Here is a 25,843-nt window from a genome sequence, read left to right as displayed (position 1 = left end):
GGGGATCACATGTGCATGACGCATTTTGCTTGTGTGTATATGTGTGAATGTTGTATTTGTGAACCTTTTACTGATGAAGGCTGTAGTCGAAAGCTACATGTGAGTGTCTTTATTTGTGGGTCTAATAGTTCCTGTAGGTATATTTAGTCAACATAAAATATGAACATACTATTGTGTTATTCACAGCTGTGACATAGCAGATGGTCTGCAAAACACATACATTCGCTACGAATAATATGCTGCCCTAGGGAGACACTTTTGAGCAAGTAAACAACAGAATACTTCTGAATATCATAGAAACTTGCTTGAGTCTTGTAGACAGTCTTGAAGTTCAACTTGTACTTTGAGCACCTCGGTGGGATGTTGAAGCACCACGTGTGCTCTCTCACTTGGTAGGCCTTGCGCTCAGACACCCTCGTTGTCGTCGTGTACCTGAAAATTATTTTTAAAGATCTGCAGTTATCAACACCCATAAAAAAGACAAAAATAGTACCACCTATTTACAGGTTCTGGTCACCATTAACTGAAATGGGTCTTCTCTTACAGTAATAATAGTGATGTCTAACTGCTTACATTTCCCATTAGGAATAGCATCAAATTGTACTTCAGTGTCCTATACTGATGCAGCAGGCTGCATCACACCAGTCACAAGCCTGATGATTTAAAGAGAGACTAGAGAGTCTTAAAATGATACATTATTTTTTTATCGTGTATTCAGCGAAAAAGTCCTTCCTTTATGTTTTTCTATAGTCTTTGTAAAAGCAACATGGTTAGTAACTGATTGCAAGAATAGTCTGACAATAATACAGAATGGCTGTCACAGCCATTCTGAGGTAGCCTCCATCATGTTTAACATGAATGATGTGGTAAAACCCACAGAAAAAGTATTGGGGGCTGTCAAATGAAAATGAGACAGATGGAAAAAAGCTGTGAACTGTTTATTATTTCGAAAGTAATCACCACAACTGCTAATACATTGACTGCACTGACAACCAAGATGGTTAATGCCTTCATGGAACAAAATATTTGCAATTTGCCTACAGAACCATAATTGTACCCAGGTGTGCACCTCTTCATCCAAGGCAGATTGGTGGCAACAAATGCCTTTCTTCAGGGCTCTGCAAATGCCTTTCTTCAGGGCTCCCAAAGTATGGAAATTGCATGAGGAGAGTTTCATTTGTATGGAGGCTGTGTTGAGGTTTCCCACCCCCACCCCCAAAACTTTTGCAGCGTAGCCAAAACAACCTTCTTAACATGTAGGCAGGCATTCTGTTGACAGATTGTTTCAGCTAAACTGCAAAAGTTTTGGGGGGAAGCTCAACACATCCTCCGTACAATTCCAATCTCTCCCCACACAATTTCCATAATTTTGAAGCCCTGAAGGAAGACATTTGTTGCTGTCAATTTGCTGCGGACAAAGAGGTGCACGCATGGGTACAATCGTGGTTCTGTGGGCAACTCCAAACATTTTTCCGTGAAGGCATTGACCATATTGTCTCACATTCGCATATATGTATTAACAGTTATGGCCATTACTTCTGAAATAACAGAAAGTTTACTACTTTTCCTCCATCTGTTTTGTTTACATCTGATTGCCCCTTACATCATTTTGGTTGAAGTTGGACTTGAACCTTACTTTTGCTCTCATAAAATTAACAACTTACAAAATTCCACTTCTTAATGAATACCCATGAAATAAGTTAAAAATGGTTGTTTGCAAGGTTAAAAACTTCCTCCTCACACAAATGAGAAATAAAGTTATTTTCCTATTTAAAAATACATATAAATGTGATTTCAACATCCATCACAAATTTCAGTTTTGCTACAGACAAAAGCAAAATCCCAGTGATTCCTGGAATTTAATTACAATGTAGAACAGCAAATGTGCTCCACAAATTTGTGTGTAGCCATAACTGTGAGCATTGCTGTTACAATGTGAGCATTGCTTCTGTCAATATAGAAATTTACTTTTTTGGGTCATCACCCTACTGGCAAGTTTGCAGCTTCCCACCACAATTTTCTCTCCTGTGCCAACCTCTCATCTCAAAGTATCACTTGCAGCCAAAGTCCTCAATCATTTGTTTGAAATATTGTGATCTCTGTTTTCCCCTAAAATTTATACAATCCAAGGTGCCCTCCAGTACCATCGAAGTTATTACCTGCTGTCTTAACTCTCAGCCTGTGGGTCAACTGTAATGTGTGATTCCAATTCTCTGCTTTGGGTGACGATATCTTACGTGACGTCACGAGTTGACGAGAAGGATGTCAGTTATTAAATGTTATATTTTGTTGTAATTTTGATTAAACATTGTGTCTGTATTTATAATGAAACTGACAGCTCTTTTCAACAGATGTATGTTGTTGTATATGGAACCTGATATAAATGTTTGGGTGTTACTGCAGATTATCGCAAAAGTCACATATGCGGCAATAACACAAAATGGACTACGATGTTTTCATGATCTTCTGAAGGTCTCGTATGGCAGTGGCAGAAGGATAATTTGTGGCATTCAATCAAGTATGGATCAAGGTTAGAGGGACCCCCCCTTGGGCGAAACGATAAAATACCTGACGGCTTACCAGAGAGAACATCAGCATCGTTGATAAAGAACGTCCGTCCTCAGAGACCAAAAACAGGAAAAGTTAACGTAATATTGGTAAACTGCAGGAGTATCCAGGGCAAGGTTCCTGAATTAGTATCGCTTATTGAAGGAAATAGTGCGCATATAGTATTAGGAACGGAAAGTTGGTTAAAACCGGAAGTGAACAGTAACGAAATCCTAGACACAGAATGGAATATATACCGCAAGGATAGGATAAACGCCAATGGTGGAGGAGTATTTATAGCAGTAAAGAATTCAATAATATCCAGTGAAGTTATTAGCGAATGCGAATGTGAAATAATCTGGGTTAAGTTAAGTATCAAAGGTGGGTCAGATATGATAGTCGGATGCTTCTATAGACCACCTGCATCAGCAACCGTAGTAGTTGAGCGCCTCAGAGAGAACCTGCAGAACGTCGTGAAGAAGTTTCGTGATCATACTATTGTAATAGGGGGAGACTTCAATCTACCAGGTATAGAATGGGATAGTCACACAATCAGAACTGGAGCCAGGGACAGAGACTCTTGTGACATTATCCTGACTGCCTTGTCCGAGAATTACTTCGAGCAGATAGTTAGAGAACCAACTCGTGAAGCTAACGTTTTAGACCTCATAGCAACAAATAGACCGGAACTTTTCGACTCCGTGAATGTAGAAGAGGGTATCAGTGATCATAAGTCAGTGGTTGCATCAATGACTACAAGTGTCATAAGAAATGCCAAGAAAGGAAGGAAAATATATTTGCTTAACAAGAGTGATAGGGCACAAATCGCAGAATATCTGAGTGACCACCATCAAACGTTCATTTCTGAGGAAGAGGATGTGGAACAAAAATGGAAAAAATTCAGAAACATCGTCCAGTACGCCTTAGATAAGTTCGTACCGACTAAGGTCCAAAGCGAGGGGAAAGATCCACCGTGGTATAACAATCATGTACGAAAGGTACTACGGAAACAAAGAAAGCTTCATCATAGGTTTAAGAGTAGTCGAATCATAGCTGATAAGGAAAAGCTGAACGAAGCGAAAAAGAGCGTAAAGAGAGCAATGAGAGAAGCATTCAACGAATTCGAACATAAAACATTGGCAAACAATCTAAACAAGAACCCTAAAAAGTTTTGGTCATATGTAAAATCGGTAAGCGGATCTAAATCCCCTATTCAGTCACTCGTTGACCACGATGGCACCGAAACAGAGGACGACCGAAGAAAGGCAGAAATACTGAATTCAGTGTTCCGAAACTGTTTCACTGCGGAAAATCGTAACACGGTCCCTGACTTCAGCCGTCGCACGGACGCCAAAATGGAAAATATTGAAATAAACGATATCGGAATTGAAAAACAACTGCTATCACTTAGTAGCGGAAAAGCATCCGGACCAGACGAGATACCCGTAAGATTCTACAGTGATTATGCTAAAGAACTTGCCCCCTTTCTATCAGCAATTTATCGTAGATCTCTGGAAGAACGTAAAGTACCTAGCGACTGGAAGAAAGCGCAGGTCGTTCCCATTTTCAAGAAGGGTCATAAATCAGATGCGAATAATTATAGGCCTATTTCGCTTACGTCAATCTGTTGTAGAATAATGGAACATGTTTTATGTTCTCGTATTATGACGTTCTTAGATAATACAAATCTCCTTCATCATAACCAACATGGATTCCGCAAACAGAGATCATGTGAAACTCAGCTCGCCCTATTTGTCCAAGAAATTCACAGTGCCGTAGACACTGGCGAGCAGATTGATGCCGTATTCCTGGACTTCAGGAAGGCATTTGATACGGTTCCGCACTTACGTTTAGTGAAAAAAATACGAGCTTACGGAATATCGGACCAGGTTTGTGATTGGATTCAGGATTTCCTAGAAGAAAGAACACAACATGTCATTCTTAACGGTTCAAAATCTGCAGATGTAGAGGTAATTTCGGGAGTACCGCAAGGAAGCGTGATAGGACCTTTATTGTTTACAATATACATAAATGACTTAGTTGACAACATCGGTAGCTCCGTGAGGCTATTTGCAGATGACACGGTTGTCTACAAGAAAGTAGCAACATCAGAAGACTCGTACGTACTCCAGGAAGACCTGCAGAGGATTAATGAATGGTGCGACAGCTGGCAGCTTTCCCTAAACGTAGATAAATGTAATATAATGCGCATACATAGGGGCAGAAATCCATTCCAGTACGATTATGCCATAGGTGGTAAATCATTGGAAGCGGTAACGACCGTAAAATACTTAGGAGTTACTATCCGGAGCGATCTGAAGTGGAATGATCACATAAAACAAATAGTGGGAAAAGCAGGCGCCAGGTTGAGATTCATAGGAAGAATTCTAAGAAAATGTGACTCATCGACGAAAGAAGTAGCTTACAAAACGCTTGTTCGTCCGATTCTTGAGTATTGCTCATCAGTATGGGACCCTTACCAGGTTGGATTAATAGAAGAGATAGACATGATCCAGCGAAAAGCAGCGCGATTCGTCATGGGGACATTTAGTCAGCGCGAGAGCGTTACGGAGATGCTGAACAAGCTCCAGTGGCGGACACTTCAAGAAAGGCGTTACGCAATACGGAGAGGTTTATTATCGAAATTACGAGAGAGCACATTCCGGGAAGAGATGGGCAACATATTACTACCGCCCACATATATCTCGCGTAATGATCACAACGAAAAGATCCGAGAAATTAGAGCAAATACGGAGACTTACAAGCAGTCGTTCTTCCCACGCACAATTCGTGAATGGAACAGGGAAGGGGGGATCAGATAGTGGTACAATAAGTACCCTCCGCCACACACCGTAAGGTGGCTCGCGGAGTATAGATGTAGATGTAGATGTAGATGTAGACAGACTGAATGGGACTTGTGTTCCCTTATTATTCTTGTTATCATTCATTATCAGGTTTACCATGAGGTTTCTGAAACTACTGTTACTGGTTTTCCTTTTTTAGAGAGGTGTGTGGGGAGTTTATTAAGTACTGAATATTATTAGGAGGCTTGAGAATCACAGTGGAGGTGGCCAAGTCATGTTTTGGGAAGAGGAATTCGTAAGGGTGCAGAAGGTTAGGGGTTTCTGGAATAGTTGTTGCTGGGGGCAGGATTGTGCTGATGGAGTTTTCTGGGTAGTAGAGAGTCATACTGAGCTGGTTTTGGCATCCAATCCCTTTTGCTGCTGCGGGCATGTACACAAATCATGCTATAATCTTCACCAGGTATTGTGATCATGTATATGCACACCACTTCGGTTTTCCTGCAGTGCTACAGATGTATGAATGCATCCTGAGCCACCAAAGCTCTCACTGCCATGTACAAGCTACTTCCATATCTTGCAGTATAAAAAAAGTTTACCGTATTTATCATACAACATATACTGATTAGCCAGAATATAATGACCAGCTACCTAATAGCCGGTCAGGCATGGATGTGTGTGATGTCCTTAGGTTAGTTAGGTTTAAGTAGTTCTAAGTTCTAGGCAACTGATTACCTTAGAAGTTAAGTCCCATTGTGCTCAGAGCCATTTGAACCAGTTGACCACAGGGGCACTGTGGGGCGTGGTCACCGGACAACAGGTAGCGGTGGCTAAATCAGCAATGCCCAATCCGCAACCTGGCCAAAATTACCTCCTCTCGCCGGGAAGGGAGTGAGGAGGTCATCCAAGCTGTCGGGATTGATGCGTCGGTTTGATGCCCTCTCATGGAGAGAGGAACAAGCCTCATGCCACAATGATGCAACGCACCGACAAAGAACCCCACTAACATCAGTTGATGGGACACAAAAGGAAGCTGTCCGTGGCAGCAGGACAGCATCCTTGGCCACCTTCGTTCCCAGGCACACCAACGTGGCCAGGAATCCACAAAAGGAGGACACGAGCGCCGGTATCAGCTAGCGACTGAAGGGACCGTTGAATTCGTTACACGAGAGGGTGGTCCGAATATGGGTCACGGAGACTCTGAATGGCGCTCAAAGAATCAGAGCAAATGGCATAGGGAAAAAGACGATGGTGGCGGATATACTGAGCAGCCTGATAGAGAGTAAAAAGCTGAGCTGTAAAGCTCGAACATTGGTCAAGGAGCAGGTATAGAAAGGTATCATTCCCAACCACAAAGGCACATCCAACACCAGATGTAGTCTTGGAGCCGCCTGTGTAAATAAAGACGTTATTAGCGAGCCTCGAACGAAGTTCGACAAACCTCGAACGGTATATCGAATCCACGGTCCTCTCCTTTGGGAGCGAGCTGAGGTCAAGGCGAACGCGAACCCGAGCCTGGAGCCAAGGTGGCGTCAGGCTCTCACCCACTCGAAAAATCGTAGGGAGGGTAAAATCAAATTGCTGAAGCAGGCGACGAAAGCGAATTCCAGGAGGTAACAGAGCAGAGACATACAGCCCGTATTGGCGGTCGAGAGAGTCGTCAAAGAAGGAGAAATATGACGGGTGGTCGGGCATTGACATCAGTCAGCAGGCGTACCGACAAAGCAACATATCGCGCCGATAGTTTAGCGGTAATGCGGCAGCTTCGGCATACAGACTCTCAATAGGGCTGGTGTAGAATGCTCCAGTCGCCAGACGTAACCCCCGATGGTGGATTGAGTTTAGATGGCGTAAGATGGACGGCCAGGCAGAAGAGTAGACAAAAGTCCCATCATAATCCAGCATCGATCGGACAATGGACCGATATAAGCGAAGCAGGACCATTCGATCTGCTCTCCATGACGTACCGCTGAGAGCACGGAGGACATTTAGGGAATGGGTACAACGAGCAGCCAAGTAAGACACATGTGGAGACCAGCAAAGTTTCCTGTCAAACGCAAGACCTAAAAATTTTGTTGTCTCCACGAATGGGAGAGCAACGCGACCGAGATGTAAGGTTGGTGGAAGAAACTGTTTGTAACGCCAGAAGTTCATACAGGCCGTTTTCTCACCAGAAAAACGGAAACCGTTGGCGACACTCCAGGAATATAGACGGTCTAGACAACACTGAAGACAGCGCTCCAGGAGACATGTTCTCTGAACGCTGCAGTAGATCGTAAAGTCATCCACGAAAAGGGAGCCTGAATCGTCAGCTGGAAGGCAATCCATTATTGGATTGATAGCTATGGCAAAAAGGGCCACGCTCAAAACGGAGCCCTGGGGCACCCCATTCTCCTGGCGAAAGGCATCTGACAAAACAGAACCCACACGTACCCTGAACATTCGATCCACTAAAAATGCATTAATAAAAAGAGGGAGGTGACCACCAAGGCCCCAAGTGTGCATGGTGTGGAGAATGTCCGCCCTCCAACACGTGTCGTAGGCCTTCTCCAAATCGAAGAACACAGACACCGTCTGGCGCTTACATAAAAAGTTGTTCATAATGAAGATCGACAAGGTAACTAGGTGGTCGACAGCAGAGCGGTGCCTACGAAATCCACATTGGACATTGGTTAGGAGGCGTCGAGAATCAAGGAGCCAAACCAATCGAGAATTGACCATGTGCTCCATCACCTTGCAGACGCAGCTGGTAAGGGAGATGGGGCGATAACTGGAAGGAAGGTGTTTGTCCTTTCCTGGTTTGGGTATGGGAACAACAATTGCTTCACGCCAGTGTGTAGGAGCATGACCTTCAGTCCAGATGTTGTTATAGGCGCGAAGAAGAAAGCCTTTACCTGCAGGAGAAAGGTTCTTCAGCATCTGAATATTGATACCATCTGGCCCCGGAGCAGAGGATCAGGACCGGGCGAGTGCACTTTCGAGTTCCCGCACAGTGAAGGTGGCACTGTAACTTTCACGATTCAAAGACTGGAAAGAAGATGGTCGTGCCTCCTCTGCTTGTTTTCGGGGGAGGAAGGCAGGGTTGTAATAGGCAGAGCTCGAAACCTCCGCGAAAAAGCGGCCGAAGGCATTTGAGACATCCTCAGCACCCACTAGGACTGAATTCGCTACAGTCAAGCCAGAAATCGGGAAGTGGACCTTGGTGCCAGATAGCCGGCGCAGGCCACCCCAGACAACCGAAGGAGGAGTAAAACTGTTGAATGAGCTGGTGAAAGCCATCCAGCAAGCCTTTTTGCTTTCTTTGACAACACGACGACATTGCGCACGGAGTCATTTGTAACTGATCGCCATCGTAGGGGTGGCGTTGGAAGGTGCGTAAAGCACGTCGCCGAGCACGAATAGCGTCGCTGCATGCTGTAGTCCACCAGGGGACAGGGACTCGACGTGGAGAAGATGAAGTACGAGGGACGGAATATTCAGCAACAGTGAGAATAACGTCCGTGAGGTATGCGACCTGACTATCGCAGCTGGAGAAGTTTTATCATGGAAGGTCGCCAGGGAGGTGAAAAGCCCCCAGTCGGCTTTGGAGATGTTCCAGCTAGTGCAACGTGGAGAAGGGGTGTGATGCAGGAGATGGATTACGCAGGGGAAATGGTCGCTCCAGTATGTGTCAGACAGAGCATACCACTCTAACTGATGTGCAAGTTGGATAGTGGATATTAAGAGGTCCAAGTAGGAATAGGTATGCGTTGCGTCCGAAAGGAAGGTGGTTGTTGTTGTTGTTGTTGTTGTGGTCTTCAGTCCTGAGACTGGTTTGATGCAGCTCTCCATGCTACTCTATCCTGTGTAAGCTTCTTCATCTCCATGTACTTACTGCAACATACATCCTTCTGAATCTGCTTAGTGTATTCATCTCTTGGTCTCCCTCTACGATTTTTACCCTCCACGCTGCCCTCCAATGCTAAATTTGTGATCCCTTGATGCCTCAGAACATGTCCTACCATCCGGTCCCTTCTTCTTGTCAAGTTGTGCCACAAACTCCTCTTCTCCCCAATTCTATTCAATACCTCCTCATTAGTTATGTGACCTACCTATCTAATCTTCAACATTCTTCTGTAGCACCACATTTCGAAAGCTTCTATTCTCTTCTTGTCCAAACTATTTATCGTCCATGTTTCACTTCCATACATGGCTACACTCCATACAAATACTTTCAGAAAAGACTTCCTGACACTTAAATCTATACTCGATGTTAGCAAATTCCTCTTCTTCAGAAACGCTTTCCTTGCCATTGCCAGTCTACATTTTATATCCTCTCTACTTCGACCATCGTCAGTTATTTTGCTCCCCAAATAGCAAAACTCTTTACTACTTTAAGTGTCTGGTTTCCTAATCTAATTCCCTCAGCATCACCCGACTTAATTCGACTACATTCCCTTATCCTCGTTTTGCTTTTGTTGATGTTCATCTTATATCCTCCTTTCAAGACACTGTCCATTCCGTTCAACTGCTCTTCCAAGTCCTTTCCTGTCTCTGACAGAATTACAATGTCATCGGCGAACCTCAACGTTTTTATTTCTTCTCCATGGATTTTAATTCCTACTCCGAACTTTTCTTTTGTTTCCTTTACTGCTTGCTCAATATACAGATTGAATAACATTGGGGAGAGGCTACAACCCTGTCTCACTCCCTTCCCAACCACTGCTTCCCTTTCATGCCCCTCAACTCTTATAACAGCCATCTGCTTTCTGTACAAATTGTAAATAGCCTTTCGCTCCCTGCATTTTACCCCTGCCTCCTTTAGAATTTGAAAGAGAGTATTCCAATCAACATTGTCAAAAGCTTTCTCTAAGACTACAAATGCTAGTAACGTAGGTTTGCCTTTCCTTAATCTTTCTTCTAAGATAAGTCGTAAGCAGTGTGCGATTTGCAGGGGGGGATGGAGGGGATTTCCCCCTCTCTGCATCAGACCATCCCCTCCTCTGGTTTTAGTTTATGCATCCAAACCTGGGATGTTTGTTTCCCACGCACTGGAGTAAAACTTTACATATAATTTAAATTTGTGGAGCGGAACACTGAAAGTTTTTATACAGTCTTACTATTAATACTATTAATATGTTTGCTTATTAATTTTGAAAAAGTGTTATCTAGTAGTTATTGTTGTTGTCTTCAGTCCAGAGACTGATTTGATGCAGCTCTCCATGCATGTAGTAGTTAAGCACTTCAAAACGTTTAGAACTAAATCATCATTAACATCTTGTCATTGTTGCTTTCGCCTAAGGTGCGTCATCCGTTTACTTGCGAGCTTGTATCATGATGGACGAAAGTACAACGGTTTCCAATAAAACTTGTTTAATAATATACATACGTTTGTCCTTTGAGGGCGTTGCTTGTGATTATTTTTTTGACATTGTTGAATGAGAAAGTGGGACAGGAGAATGCATTTTCAGCACACTGTTACAGCTCTTGAAAAGTATGTCATTACAAATGATGAACTAAAAAACCACCTTGTAGGTGTCGCAACAGATGGTGGCTCAACAATGCTTGCACCTTACAAAGGCGTAGCCGCTCTACTGCGTAGTCATTTACATAAGGATTTAACTGTCGTTCATTGTATGAACCACAAAATGAAATTAGCTGTCCACGATGTTATGAATGATGTAGCAGATGTATACCATATAAAGGTTTTTTTAGATTCCTTATATTCTCTGTTTTCTCGAAGTCCCAAAAATCAGACTACTACAAAGTATTTCAAAAGAATTATCCTCGCAGCTATTAAAACTAGGCCATATTTTTCGCGTACGTTGGGTTGCTTCCTCATTTAATGCTTTTCGAGCTTTTCTTGAAAGTCACAGTTATCTTGTCCATCTCTTTGAAAAACTGAGACATGATGGTTCCTGATCAACTCAGGAGAGATCTAAATTTGAAGGTTTACTAAAACATCTCACAAAATGGCTTTTCTGATAGTGCATACGCGTGAATAGTGAGTTTCGGCATTAACATCTGTTTATAAATAACTGTTTATCCATGGGTAACGCCACGGTCCAAACTAGTAACATATATAATTATACTAACCCCCTAAGACATTCCTCCCCCCCCCCCCCCCCCTGGTAAAAGCACAAATCGCACACTGGTCGTAAGATAAGTATTGCCTCACGTGTTCCAACATTTCTACGGAATCCAAACTGATCTGCCCCGAGGTCGGCTTCTACCAGTTTTTCCATTCGTCTGTAAAGAATTCGTGTTAGTATTTTGCAGCTGTGACTTATTAAACTGATAGTTCGGTAATTTTCACATCTGTCAACAGCTGCTTTCTTTGGGATTGGAATTATTATTTTCTTCTTGAAGTCTGAGGGTATTTCACCTGTCTCATACATCTTGCTCACCAGATGGTAGAGTTTTGTCAGGACTGGCTCTCCAAAGGCCGTCAGTAGTTCCAATGGCATGTTGTCTACTCCCGGGGCCTTGTTTCGACTCGGGTCTTTCAGTGCTCTGTCAAACTCTTCACGCAGTATTGTATCTCCCATTTCGTCTTCATCTACATTGTCTTCCATTTCCAGAATACTGTCCTCAAGTACGTCGCCCTTGTATAGACCCTCTATATACTCCTTCCACCTTTCTGCTTTCCCTTCTTTGCTTAGAACTGGGTTTCCATCTGAGCTCTTGATATTCATACAAGTCGTTCTCTTATCTCCAAAGGTATCTTTAATTTTCCTGTAGGCAGTATCTATCTTACCCCTAGTGAGATAAGCCTCTACATCCTTACATTTGTCCTCTAGCCATCTCTGCTTAGCCATTTTGCACTTCCTGTCGATCTCATTTTTGAGACTTCGTATTCCTTTTTGCCTGCTTCATTTACTGCATTTTTATATTTTCTCCTTTCATCAATTAAATTCAATATTTCTTCTGTTACCCAAAGATTTCTACTAGCCCTCGTCTTTTTACCTACTTGATCCTCTGTTGCCTTCACTATTTCATCCCTCAGAGCTACCCATTCTTCTTCTACTGTATTTCTTTCCCCATTCCTGTCAATTGTTCCCTTATGCTCTCCCTGAAACTCTCTACAACCTCTGGTTCTTTCAGTTTATCCAGGTCCCATCTCCTTAAATTCCCACCTTTTTGCAATAGATTGTGGTCAGAGTCCACATATGCCCCTGGAAATTTCTTACAATTTAAAACCTGGTTCCTAAATCTCTGTCTTACCATTATATAATCTATCTGATACCTATCTCCAGGATTCTTCCATGTATACAACCTTCTTCTATGATTCTTGAACCAAGGAAAGGAAGGTAGGTGCACTGGTATTTAAGCAGACTAGATAGAGGTGGTTGAAAAGGTCTGCCAAGAGGGAGCCTCTCGGGCAGGATGCTGGAGAGCCCCAAAGGGGATGGTGGGCATTAAACTCTCCAATCAACAAAAATGGTGTAGGAACCAGAGCAATCAGTTGTATCATGTCTGCCCTAGTAAAGGCAGACGATGATGGAGTGTAAACAGTACAAATGGAAAAAGTGATAGTGGGGAGAGTAATTCGGACGGTAACTGCCTGCAGATCCGTGTGCAATGTGATTGGATCTTAGCAGACATCATCCCGAACCAGCACCATGACTCCTCCATGAGCCGGAATACCTGCCACGCGGGGTAGGTCAAAACGCACGGAGGTATAGTGTGCCAGGTAAATACGATCGCATGGGCGTACCTTCGTTTCTTGGAGACCTACGACAAGCGGGCAGTGCATTCGAAGGACCAATTTTAGTTCCTCTCAGTTGGACAGAATGCCGCGAATATTCCATTGAAGAAGTGCCATTGTGAAAACGAAAAGAAAAAGAAGAAACAAGAAATGGTCACTTCGATGGCCGCTGAGGGCCTGGCTTCGAGGGGCACTGATGCTGCAATCGATAGGTGGTGAGTCACGGTCCATCAACTCAACAGTTGCATCTGCCACCTGCCTGAGCTGGTCAGGAGGGGCAGCTTGCTCCGTCGGTGAAAGGCCAGATGATCGGCTACCAGCAGTGCGGCCTGGCGAAACAAGATGGCCGGAGACGGCAACCGCTGGGTGGCGCAGGACAAGAAACGCGCCTCGGCGGTGATGGAGAACTCTTTTTTTTTTTTCCTATGAGCCTTCTTTGAAGAATTACGTTTTGTCGAAAGAACAGTTGATGGCTGTGAAGTTTGTGTACGCAAGAAATCTTCGCGAGAACTGCGTGACCGTTGGCAAAACTGCGAAGATGCCATTCCGCTGTTACGCGTTGGCTTTTGATTTCGTTCCTCCTTGCCGCGCTTCCCCCTCATCACAGGAAACTAAAAAAACTTTACAAGGAATAGTGAGTGGCCCATGCGTATTATAAGTTATACTTCTAATTTGCATGGAAATGACATATGCGCTACAGATTGTTAATCAGCAATTCAAAAACTGTTAAATGTAATACTCAAGGAGAACAGATCTGTTCTCCATGGTAATACATCAGACTCGTTCATTTCCTAAATATGGCGCAATGTTCTCTAAAATTAGCGCTTCTGTTCGTAGATTTTTGTGCTTTTTAGTTACAGTTCAAATTTCTAAAACTTTGACATAAACGCAACATGCCTGTGAATTTCCTATTACTAAATAAAATAATTGTTTCATTGTAATAATGCAATTCATAAAAAATAATTAGTTGGTAAAGCCTATCTATGGAATTCATTTCAACTAAGTTTCGAATTTTGCGCACTACATGGCAATGAGCACGAGGAAGCCCAATGGAAACAAAATATTTTTTTCTCATTGGTATTAATTTTCGTTTCAATGGCCTTCAGTCCCACAAAAATTGACCGAATACTTGCAATTGTTTACTGAAAGTCTGGGCTAAGCTATCCCTAAATAAAAAGTTATTTAACTGGAATAGTCTACTCTATGGCTAGTTCGCCGGGAATCCGCGTGGAACAAATTCCGTTTTTCGTATTTGATGTCTCTGACTGCCACAAAAGCGAAAATACTACTCAGCCAAGACTAGATGGCCCCTTCCCCCGACGCTTACCGACAATTACCGAACTGAAATCATACGCTGCCAACATATGCAGTCTAACTAGCGTGGTGCTGTATTATTTCAGTAGGTGTTTCATAATAAAGTAGCCACACAATTGAACATGATCACATATGCAACGCTCTTTAACGAAATCAGGCGATCATTATGGCGATGTCAGGCCTGAGCTCACAGTGCGTCAATAGTTCAGCGCAGGTGTGTTTCCGGCGCTGACAATAGCCCGCCTCACCGTATTTTCTCTGTTCCTTACGTGTAGTATTGTGTCTCTTGTGTAGTTGTTTGTGCTACATATTTACCTTTTTTTTTGTCATCAGTCTACTGACTGGTTTGATGCGGCCCGCCATGAATTCCTTTCCTGTGCTAACCTCTTCATCTCAGAGTAGCACCTGCAACCTACGTCCTCAATTATTTGCTTGACGTATTCCAATCTCTGTCTTCCTCTACAGTTTTTGCCCTCTACAGCTCCTTCTAGTACCATGGAAGTCATTCCCTCATGTCTTAGCAGATGTGCTATCATCCTGTCCCTTCTCCTTATCAGTGTTTTCCACATATTCCTTTCCTCTCCGATTCTGCGCAGGACATCCTCATTCCTCACCTTATCAGTCCACCTAATTTTCAACATTCGTCTATAGCACCACATCTCAAATGCTTCGATTCTCTTCTGTTCCGGTTTTCCCACAGTCCATGTTTCACTACCATACAATGCTGTACTCCAGACGTACATCCTCAGAAATTTCTTCCTCAAATTAAGGCCGGTATTTGATATTAGTAGACTTCTCTTGGCCAGAAATGCCTTTTTTGCCATAGCGAGTCTGCTTTTGATGCCCTCCTTGCTCCGTCCGTCATTGGTTATTTTACTGCCTAGGTAGCAGAATTCCTTAACTTCATTGACTTCGTGACCATCAATCCTGATGTTAAGTTTCTCGCTGTTCTCATTTCTACTACTTCTCATTACCTGCGTCTTTCTCCGATTTACTCTCAAACCATACTGTGTACTCATTAGACTGTCCATTCCGTTCAGCAGATCATTTAATTCTTCTTCACTTTCACTCAGAATAGCAATGTCATCAGCGAATCGTATCATTTATATCCTTTCACCTTGTATTTTAATTCCACTCCTGAACCTTTCTTTTATTTCCATCATTGCTTCCTCGATGTACAGATTGAAGAGTAGGGGCGAAAGGCTACAGCCTTGTCTTACACCCTTCTTAATACGAGCACTTCGTTCTTGATCGTCCACTCTTATTATTCCCTCTTGGTTGTTGTACATATTGTATATGACCCGTCTCTCCCTATAGCTTACCCCTACTTTTTTCAGAATCTCGAACAGCTTGCACCATTTTATATTGTCGAACGCTCTTTCCAGGTAGACAAATCCTATGAAAGTGTCTTGATTTTTCTTTAGCCTTGCTTCCATTATTAGCCGTAACGTCAGAATTGCCTCTCTCGTCCCTTTACTTTTCCTAAAGCCAAACTGATCGTCACCTAGCGCATTCTCAATTTTCTTTTCCATTCTTCTGTATATTATTCTTGTAAGCAGCTTCGATGCATGAGCTGTTAAGCTGATTGTGCGACAATTCTCGCACTTGTCAGCTCTTGCCGTCTTCGGAATTGTGTGGATGATGCTTTTCCGAAAGTCAGATGGTATGTCGCCAGACTCATATATTCTACACACCAACGTGAAACGTCGTTTTGTTGCCACTTCCCCCAATGATGATATTCACCTATAAAATGGAAATGAGCGTGTGGCATTGTTGGCCGGGAGGGCCCTATTCATGGAAGTTCGGCCGCCAAGTGCAAGTCGTATTTCAGTCGACGCCACACTGGGCGACTTGCACGCCGGTGATGACAATGAAATGATGATGAGGACAACACAACACCCAGTCCACGAGCGGAGAAAATCTCCAACCCAACCGGGAAACGAACTCGGGCCCACTTGCATGAGAGGTGAGAACGTTGCCACACAGCTAAGCAGGCAGACACCTATTCACCTATAATTATGAGTGATTGTGAGGAAAACAGTGATCATTCGTGTACTCTAACTACACAAAAAAAAAGGTGGCTGGACAAGAAAAAGGGAAGGTATCGCAGCGTCTCTCACAAAATTTTAAACATCAGTGATTAAAGGATCAGGCTTTTAAGGACTGGCTTTTGCCAGACACCAATGATTCAACTAAAGCCAAGTAGCTGAAATATCTAATTTGAAAACTCACGCCACTACCAAAAAACATATAAATAACAAACCTGGTTCCACAAAATGAAGAAAAAGCATGTGCAGAAATTAAACTTGCCGCTTTTTTTTTTTGCGAGTATAACATTGCATTTTCGATTGCTGACCATATGATACCGTTATTAAAAGAAGTTGCGACAGATTCTAAATTAAGGAAGTAGAGGTCAAACGAACTAAACTAACAGCAGTGGTAAAGAACGTTCTTGGAAGTGGTCATAAAGCAGAATTAGCCCAAAAACTACAAAAAAATAGATTTTCGGTCATGACGGACGAGACAGACATTTTAACGGTCAAAACTGCTTGCGTTGTGGTACGCTATTTTGATCACTATGCTCAAAAAAACATATAATACATTTTGGGAGATGCACAAAGTTTTTAAGGAAAGAATCGTTGCTGCTTATATTCCCATAGCCAGTGCCGTGTGTTTATACAGATCTCTTATCGATTCATTCACCAGTTACAATGTTCCACTGAAAAATGTTACAGGCTTTCGCTCAGATAGGTATAACGTCATGATGTGTGGAAACGACTCCGTAGAAACTAGATTACAACGTGATTTTATAGGAATCACAATAGTGAAATGTGTTTGTCACTCAGCCCATTTGTGTGCCATCGAAGCATGTGAACAGTTACCTGAAGCCGATGTGCGAAATCGGGCCGCATTTATTTTTGAAAAACTCAGCAACCTATTCTACAAACTTTATTTTTGTTTCCTTGAATGGTCCATATGTTAAGCGGCAAGCCGACAAGTCTAAATACGTGTGCAAGCAAGAAGTTAATCGATTATGGAAAGAAGCTAAGCTGAATTTCGCCAACAATAATTGTGAATCAAGAGATACAAGATCGTAATGATATAGTCCATAGGAAGGTACACAGTGTTGTCTTTCATCTGAAAAGTAAGTAAAGGTTCAATGACATTTAATGGGTGTAATATACCAATAAAAATATTATTGTTTAGCGATTCATCAAAACTTAATACTACAGAGTGTATAAAAAAATCATTTGATTTTAAAAAATCGTAACTATTACGTTATTTGAGATATTTGAGTGAACAAACTCTCGAGTTTTACATGGTTCCCGCTGGGCAGCAATGCGCGCACTTCAGTTCTAGTAAAAATGGGGTCAGGACAACACAAAGCGTTTTGTGCTCTATGCTTTGCGCAGTGCGATTCAGTAATAACTGTTCAGCGTCACTTTCGTACTACGTATGGGGTGGATCCTCCTACAGCACAGAGCATTAGGCGATGGCATGAACAATTCTGAGAAGCTGGTTTTTTGTGTAAAGGCAAATTGCCGGGCCGTCCCCGAGTCTCTTGACGCAGACGTCGAAGGCATCTGTCACAGTTTCACAAGGAGTCCGCAGAAATCCGTTATCCGTGCAGCTCGACAACTCAATATGCCCTCGATGCCGTGTTGCGTCGACGTTTACGCATAAAACCATACAAAATTTAGCTACAGCAAACTCGTCGTGAAGATGACAAACAACAACGTGTGGAGTTCTGTAGTTCCGTTTTTCGCAAGATGGAGTATGACAGTTTTCTTCTATGCTTAGTGTTTCGTGATGAGGCAACATCCCGTTTAAATGGAAATGCGCACCGTCATAATGTGAGAATATAGGATACGGAACAACCACATGAAGATGTACAACATGAGAGGTACTAACCATAATGTAATGTATTTTGTACAGTTTCATGGGAAAATGTTTATGGTCCATTTTTCTTTGCCGAGATCACTTGCGTGAGAACTTTCTTTTCCCACGCTTGGAGACCGATTCCAACGACTTCATTTACCAGCAGGATGGAGGACCACAACCCTGGCATCTGAACGTGCGGGTAACTTTTAAAGCCGGCCGGTGTGGCCGTGCGGTTCTAGGCGCTTCAGTCTGGAACCGCGTGACCGCTACGGTCGCAGGTTCGAATCCTGCCTCGGGCATGGATGTGTGTGTTGTCCTTAGGTTAGTTAGGTTTAAGTAGTTTTAAGTTCTAGGGGACTGATGATCACAGATGTTAAGTCCCATAGTGCTCAGAGCCATTTGAACTATTTAACTTTTAAATCAAAGGATTACTGGACGATGGATCGGTCGCACTGGACCAAATGATTCAGCCTCATATTACTTGGCCTCCAAGGTCCCCGGACCTGACTGTCTGTGATTATTTCTTGTATGGTTTATGGAAGATTCTGTTTATGTGCATCGGTTACCAACAACAATGAATGAACTGAGACATGGCATAGCAGCAGTTGTGGAAGCGGTAATTCGAGACATGCTCGTGGGGGAACATGCCCTGTGGGAACAATTTGAATACTGCGCTGACATATGCCATGCATCAAGGGGGTCATATTTAACATTTATTAAGAGGTATGAAAAGAAATTAAGTGAGTTCCCCGTTATTGAAGAAACAAAATTCATTGTATGTGTTTATTAGTTGACGTGCCAAATCAGATGATTCTTTTTGATACATCCTGTATTGTCGTGGAGCTTTGTTGTTCGTCTGTCAGTCCCTCTGTCTGACCGAATATTGCTTACGGTTGTCATGTTTAAACCAATGTGTTCTTTAATACAGTCTACAAATAAAAAACGGTTTTATTGAGTTTGTTGTTGTTGTTGTTGTTGTTGTTTTGTGGTCTTCAGTCCTGAGACTGGTTTGATGCAGCTCTCCATGCTACCCTATCCTGTGCAAGCTTCTTCATCTCCCAGTGCTTACTGCAACCTACATCCTTCTGAATATGCTTAGTGTATTCATCTCTTGGTCTCCCTCTGCGATTTTTACCCTCCACGCTGTCCTCCAATGCTAAATTTGTGATCCCTTAATGCCTCAGAACATGTCCTACTAACCGGTCCCTTCTTTTTGTCAAGTTGTGCCACAAATTCCTCTTCTCCCAAATTCTATTCGATACTTCATCATTAGTGAGTATTTTGATCAATTTTTAAAACAAAAAAAATCATTTTAGATACTTTTACCCGACCACACGGTAAACATCACATGAGGAGGATGGAAAGGGATGCGGGGGGGGGGGGGGGGGTGTCCCACCACATTTCACCAAGAGGGGAGGGAGGAACCAAAATTTAAAGAAAGCTCCACAGTAATTAATAGACATCCCCTAAACATTAAATTTTTTTGCTTTCATTCTTTTGTGGGGGTGAGGGGGGGGGGGAGTGGAGGGCTGTCAGTGAGAAAAAGTTTCATGAAGGTGCGAAATCATATGTAATGTTTGTTGGACGTCGCAAAGTGCTCTCAATCTCAAATACCGAATGAATCATGACCCGTGATGACCGTTTAGTGATACAGGTCGAAGGTTGTGCGAGCCCTCTCCGCTTCGACACTAACAGTACAGAGGAACTTCCTCTGCTATCTTGTTTACTTTTGTTGTTGACATGAGCTGCGTCAGGGATTGTGTGGACTATCAGATATTACTACAACGTCCATACGAGAGTTAATAACGAGCATCAAAACCGATTCAAGGATTAGTGAACACAGGGTTGTCGTAGCGAGATTGAATATTGTAATCCCCAAATCCCCGAAAAAAAAAGGGGGAAAAATATACCTATTCAAAAAAGGAGATAAAAATTCACCTTACGCCTTACTGAGAGACAATCTCCACTCGTTCCAAATTAATAATATAAGTGTAGACCAGATGTGGTTTAAATTCAAAGAAATAGTATCGGCAGCAATTGAGAGATTTATACCAAATAAATTAACAAACGACGGAGCTGATCCTCCTTGGTACACAAAACGGGTTAGAACACTGTTGCAGAAACAACGAAACAACCATGCCAAATTTAAACAGACGCAAAATCCCCAAGATTGGCGATCTTTTACAGAAGCTCGAAATTAAGCGCGGACTTCAATGCGAGATGCCTATAACAGTTTCCACAACGAAACGCTGTCTCGAAACCTGACAGAAAATCCAAAGAGATTCTGGTCGTATTTGAAGTATGTTAGCGGCAAGAAACAATCACTGCCTTCTCTGCGCGATAGAAATGAAGATACTATCGAAGACAATGCTGCCAAAGGAGAGTTACTAAACATAGTCTTCTGAAATGCCTTCCTAAAAGAACGCAGTAAATATTCCAGAATTCAAATCGAGAACAGCTGCCAACATGAGTAACGTCTAAGTACATATCCTCGGAGTAGTGAAGGGGCTTAAATCACTTAATAAAAGCATGTCTTCTGGTCCAGACTGTGTACCAGTAAGGTTCCTTTCAGAGTATGCTGAAGCAATAGCTCCATACTTAACAGTCATATACAACCGTTCGCTCGGCGAAAAATCCGTACCTAAAGACTGGAAAGTTGCACAGGTCACACCAATATTCAAGAAAGGTAGTAGGAGTAATCCACTAAATTACAGGCACATATCGTTAACGTCGATATGTAGCACGATTTTAGAACATTTATTGTGTTCGAACATTAATTACCTCGAAGAAAACTGTCTATTGACACACAGTCAACGTGGGTTTAGAAAACATCGTTCCTGTGAAACACAACTAGCTCTTTATTCACATGAAGTGTTGAGTGCTATTGACAAGGGATTTCATATCGATTCCGTATTTCTGGATTTCCGGAAGGCTTTTGACACTGTACCACACAAGCGGCTCGTATTGAAATTGCGTGCTTATGGAATATCGTCTCAGTTATGTGACTGAATTTATGATTTTCTGTCTGAGAGGTCACAGTTCGTAGTAACTGACGGAAAACCGAGCGAGGTGGCGCAGTGCCTAAATCGCTCCAGGCAAATGCCGGGATGGTTCCTTTCAAAGGGCACGGCCGACTTCCTTCCCCGTCCTTCCCTAATCCGATGAGACCGATGACCTCGCTGTCTGGTCTCCTTCCCCAAAACAACCAACCAACTAACGGAAAGTCATCGAGTAAAACAGAAGTGAATTCTGGCGTTCCCCAAGGTGGTGTTATAGGCCCTTTGCTATTCCTTATCTATATAAACGATTTGAGAGACAATCTGAGCAGCCGTCTTCGAAAAATGGCTCTGAGCACTATGGAACTTAACATCTGAGGTCATCAGTCCCCTATAACTTATAACTACTTAAACCTTACTAACCTAAGGACATAACACACATCTATGCCCGAGGCAGGATTCGAACCCGCGCGGTTCCAGACTGAAGCGCCTAGAACCGCTCGGCCACAGCGGACGGCAGACGTCTTCGGTTGTTTGCAGATGACGCTGTCGTTTATCGACTAATAAAGTCATCAGAAGATCAAAACAAACTGCAAAACGATTTAGGAAAAATATCTGAACGGTGCGAAAAGTGGCAGTTGACCCTGAATAACGAAAAGTGTTTCATCCACATGAGTGCTAAAAGTAAGACGCTAAACTTCGGTTACACGATAAACCAGTCTAATCTAAAAGCCAGATGGTAGAGTTTTGTCAGGACTGGCTCTCCCAAGGCCGTCAGTAGTTCTAATGGAATGTTGTCTACTCCCGGGGCCTTGTTTCGACTCAGGTCTTTTAGTGCTCTGTCAAACTCTTCACGCAATATCGTATCTCCCATTTCATCTTCATCTACATCCTCTTGAGTGACATGCCAGCAACTAAATCGCAAAAATTCTGCTATGCAGATGTCAATGCAATAGTCACTCAGAGCAAGACATTCGAAGAGGTGGAAGCTACTCTGTCAACGGACCTTCAACTTCTTAACCTATTTTATACGAAATGGAGGCTCTGCCCAAATCCAAATAAAACTGAGGTAAGCGTATCCCACCTGAACAGTCAGGGGGCAAGACGATAGTTACAAGTAACTTTCTGCAATGAGCGACTGACGCACAACAGCCATCCAAAATATCTAGGAATCACTCTTAACCGGTCACTAACCTATAAAAAACACCTAGAAATAACCAGTCAAAAGATGCAAAATCGAAGTAACATACACTCCTGGAAATGGAAAAAAGAACACATTGACACCGGTGTGTCAGACCCACCATACTTGCTCCGGACACTGCGAGAGGGCTGTACAAGCAATGATCACACGCACGGCACAGCGGACACACCAGGAACCGCGGTGTTGGCCGTCGAATGGCGCTAGCTGCGCAGCATTTGTGCACCGCCGCCATCAGTGTCAGCCAGTTTGCCGTGGCATACGGAGCTCCATCGCAGTCTTTAACACTGGTAGCATGCCGCGACAGCGTGGACGTGAACCGTATGTGCAGTTGACGGACGTTGAGCGAGGGCGTATAGTGGGCATGCGGGAGGCCGGGTGGACGTACCGCCGAATTGCTCAACACGTGGGGCGTGAGGTCTCCACAGTACATTGATGTTGTCGCCAGTGGTCGGCGGAAGGTGCACGTGCCCGTCGACCTGGGACCGGACCGCAGCGACGCACGGATGCACGCCAAGACCGTAGGATCCGACGCAGTGCCGTAGGGGACCGCACCGCCACTTCCCAGCAAATTAGGGACACTGTTGCTCCTGGGGTATCGGCGAGGACCATTCGCAACAGTCTCCATGAAGCTGGGCTACGGTCCCGCACACCGTTAGGCCGTCTTCCGCTCACGCCCCAACATCGTGCAGCCCGCCTCCAGTGGTGCCGCGACAGGCGTGAATGGAGGGACGAATGGAGACGTGTCGTCTTCAGCGATGAGAGTCGCTTCTGCCTTGGTGCCAATGATGGTCATATGCGTGTTTGGCGCCGTGCAGGTGAGCGCCACAATCAGGACTGCATACGACCGAGGCACACAGGGCCAACACCCGGCATCATGGCGTGGGGAGCGATCTCCTACACTGGCCGTACACCACTGGTGATCGTCGAGGGGACACTGAATAGTGCACGGTACATCCAAACCGTCATCGAACCCATCGTTCTACCATTCCTAGACCGGCAAGGGAACTTGCTGTTCCAACAGGACAATGCACGTCCGCATGTATCCCGTGCCACCCAACGTGCTCTAGAAGGTGTAAGTCAACTACCCTGGCCAGCAAGATCTCCGGGTCTGTCCCCCATTGAGCATGTTTGGGACTGGATGAAGCGTCGTCTCACGCGGTCTGCACGTTCAGCACGAACGCTGGTCCAACTGAGGCGCCAGGTGGAAATGGCATGGCAAGCCGTTCCACAGGACTACATCCAGCATCTCTACGATCTTCTCCATGGGAGAATAGCAGCCTGCATTGCTGCGAAAGGTGGATATACACTGTACTAGTGCCGACATTGTGCATGCTCTGTTGCCTGTGTCTATGTGCCTGTGGTTCTGTCAGTGTGATCATGTGATGTATCTGAATGTGTCAATAAAGTTTCCCCTTCCTGGGACAATGAATTCACGGTGTTCTTATTTCAATTTCCAGGAGTGTATTAAGGAAGCTGACTGGAACCTCCTGGGGAGCTCAAGCTATCACCCTACGCACCGCACCACAATCTCTTGTTTACTCGGTGGTAGAATACTGCGCCCCAGTCTGGTACAAGAGCACACGCATACGAATAAAATAGATATCCAGCTTAACACCACCATGAGGATTGTCTCAGGAACTCTGCAATCAACTCCACTTCCCTGGCTTCATGCCCTTTGCAATATAGCTCCTCCCTCCCTCGGAAGGCAACAAGCAGCTATCCGAGAATGGAAGAAAAATAATGACCCCTCTGTCTCTGGAGATATACCTATCCGAAAAATATTGGACCGTCTACCAACTACCCGCCTAAAATTTCAGGAAACTGAAAGGTGGCTACACTGAGTCATAGCGCCAGAGATTGCGCCAAAGAGTTTTATTCCGCCGTCTCCACTAACAGTGCTTTTTCAGAAGTTGTGGTGGTTAGTGCTTTGCTGAGAGGATGTTGATAGCTGTACTTTTTGAGGCCATGTCGTGTGCAGTTGTTTTGATGGGCTAGACACCAGATGTTGTTCGAATGGAGATGTTGTAATGATCAGAGTGGATTTTTAGTCAATATATATGTAGGTAAAAAACATTTTTTTTAATTTTTTTTAAATTTCCTAACTAACAATGCCTCTTGGTCACAGGTTCAGTCAACAAAGCATCTGGCTTGTGTTCATGTATTAGACTGTAATTCGGGTTTCTATGTGCAATTATAGTATTTCAGTTTTATTTAATTAATTCAGTGTAAATGGTATTTAAAATATCTTGTCTTATTGAGGAAGAACCGTGCCAGATGTGTACGTTGAATGACACTTCCACACACAGAACAGTTACACTTGTGCTTGTTGTTCGTAGTTTTTGTTTCGTAGCTTTTATAGTTGCTGGGGACTTAATTAATTAATTGTGGTAACGGAAATTTCCTTTCATTCTTTGTTGTTATTCTATGCAGTCAGATTGCGTACTAATACTAGTCAGGGCCAAACGGTTACGAGACTTCGTAATCGGACAGTCAGCTACTAAAATTAAAAATATTTGCATTCTAAATAATTAAGCCCCCATGCACGTGGCGACCGCTGCTTCGGATCGTCCTTTGGAAATCTTCTGATAGTAAAATAGCAGACAGTAGTATTGTTGAAGTAATTTGTAGTTTAGTAATTGTAGTCTATATTGCATGTGTAGATTTGGTAATTGAACATTTGTAGTTGTCTTTCTTGTAATGGTATTTTTGCAGAATTTAATTTTTGATGTCTTGTATACGCGTTTGACAATTTTGTGCAATTTTGAAGGTTTTAATTGTTCGTTAGGCGTGTTTGTCGGGAAGCATTTCGTGTGAATGGTATTGTTGGTGATAAAGTGTTATATTGTGTGTAATTTTCGTATAGTGACGAGTTTTGTACATTTTGTAAATGATTACGCGATCGATGAAACAGGCAAAAATGATGAATAGTGAGAATGACGAAATTGGTAACATGGCGAACTCGCCAACACAGGAGAACAGTATGATGATTAATGAAGTAGAAAACAATTTAATAAGTCGGGAAAATAGTCCGGAACCAGTTCAAAATTTTTCACAATCAAAAAATTTACAGAATACGAGATTAACGACAGAAGATTCTGGAATAGTGTCGAACACAGATAGCATTACAGCTTTGACGGAAGAAGTTGATTTTGCGGGAAATGTTAGGGGCGAAAAGAATTTCGAACAAGTTAATATGGAGCAGTTGATGAGTGCAATATTAAATTTGGGATCACGGTTAGGATCACAAATAGGAACAATTAAAACTGAGATGGGATCAATGGAAACACGGTTAGACTCACGAATAGGGACATGTTTCAAATTATGAAAGATGAATTAAAGAAAGAAATTAGAGAAGAAGTACAACCGATTTTGAATGCTCACAATAATAGATTAATTTCAGTAGAAATTAGACAAA

The 25,843-nt window shown here is 43.2% G+C and overlaps 1 protein-coding gene across 1 annotated transcript in view; it reads right to left on the bottom strand.

Annotated features, from left to right (window-relative positions):
• Positions 1-25,843, bottom strand: part of LOC126215320 (multiple epidermal growth factor-like domains protein 10) — a 68,585-nt gene that overhangs the window by 15,279 nt on the left and 27,463 nt on the right. The window contains exon 3 of the mRNA XM_049942001.1: positions 221-432. Coding sequence (XP_049797958.1) covers positions 221-432 — 212 coding nt within the window. The remainder of the gene's footprint in view (positions 1-220; positions 433-25,843) is intronic.

The sequence above is a fragment of the Schistocerca nitens genome, chromosome 12 (genome assembly GCF_023898315.1).
Source record: "Schistocerca nitens isolate TAMUIC-IGC-003100 chromosome 12, iqSchNite1.1, whole genome shotgun sequence".
NCBI classification, from domain to species: Eukaryota; Metazoa; Arthropoda; class Insecta; order Orthoptera; family Acrididae; genus Schistocerca; species Schistocerca nitens.
The sequence above is the reverse complement of the archived record's forward strand: the minus strand, read 5'-3'. Positions and strand labels throughout refer to the sequence as shown.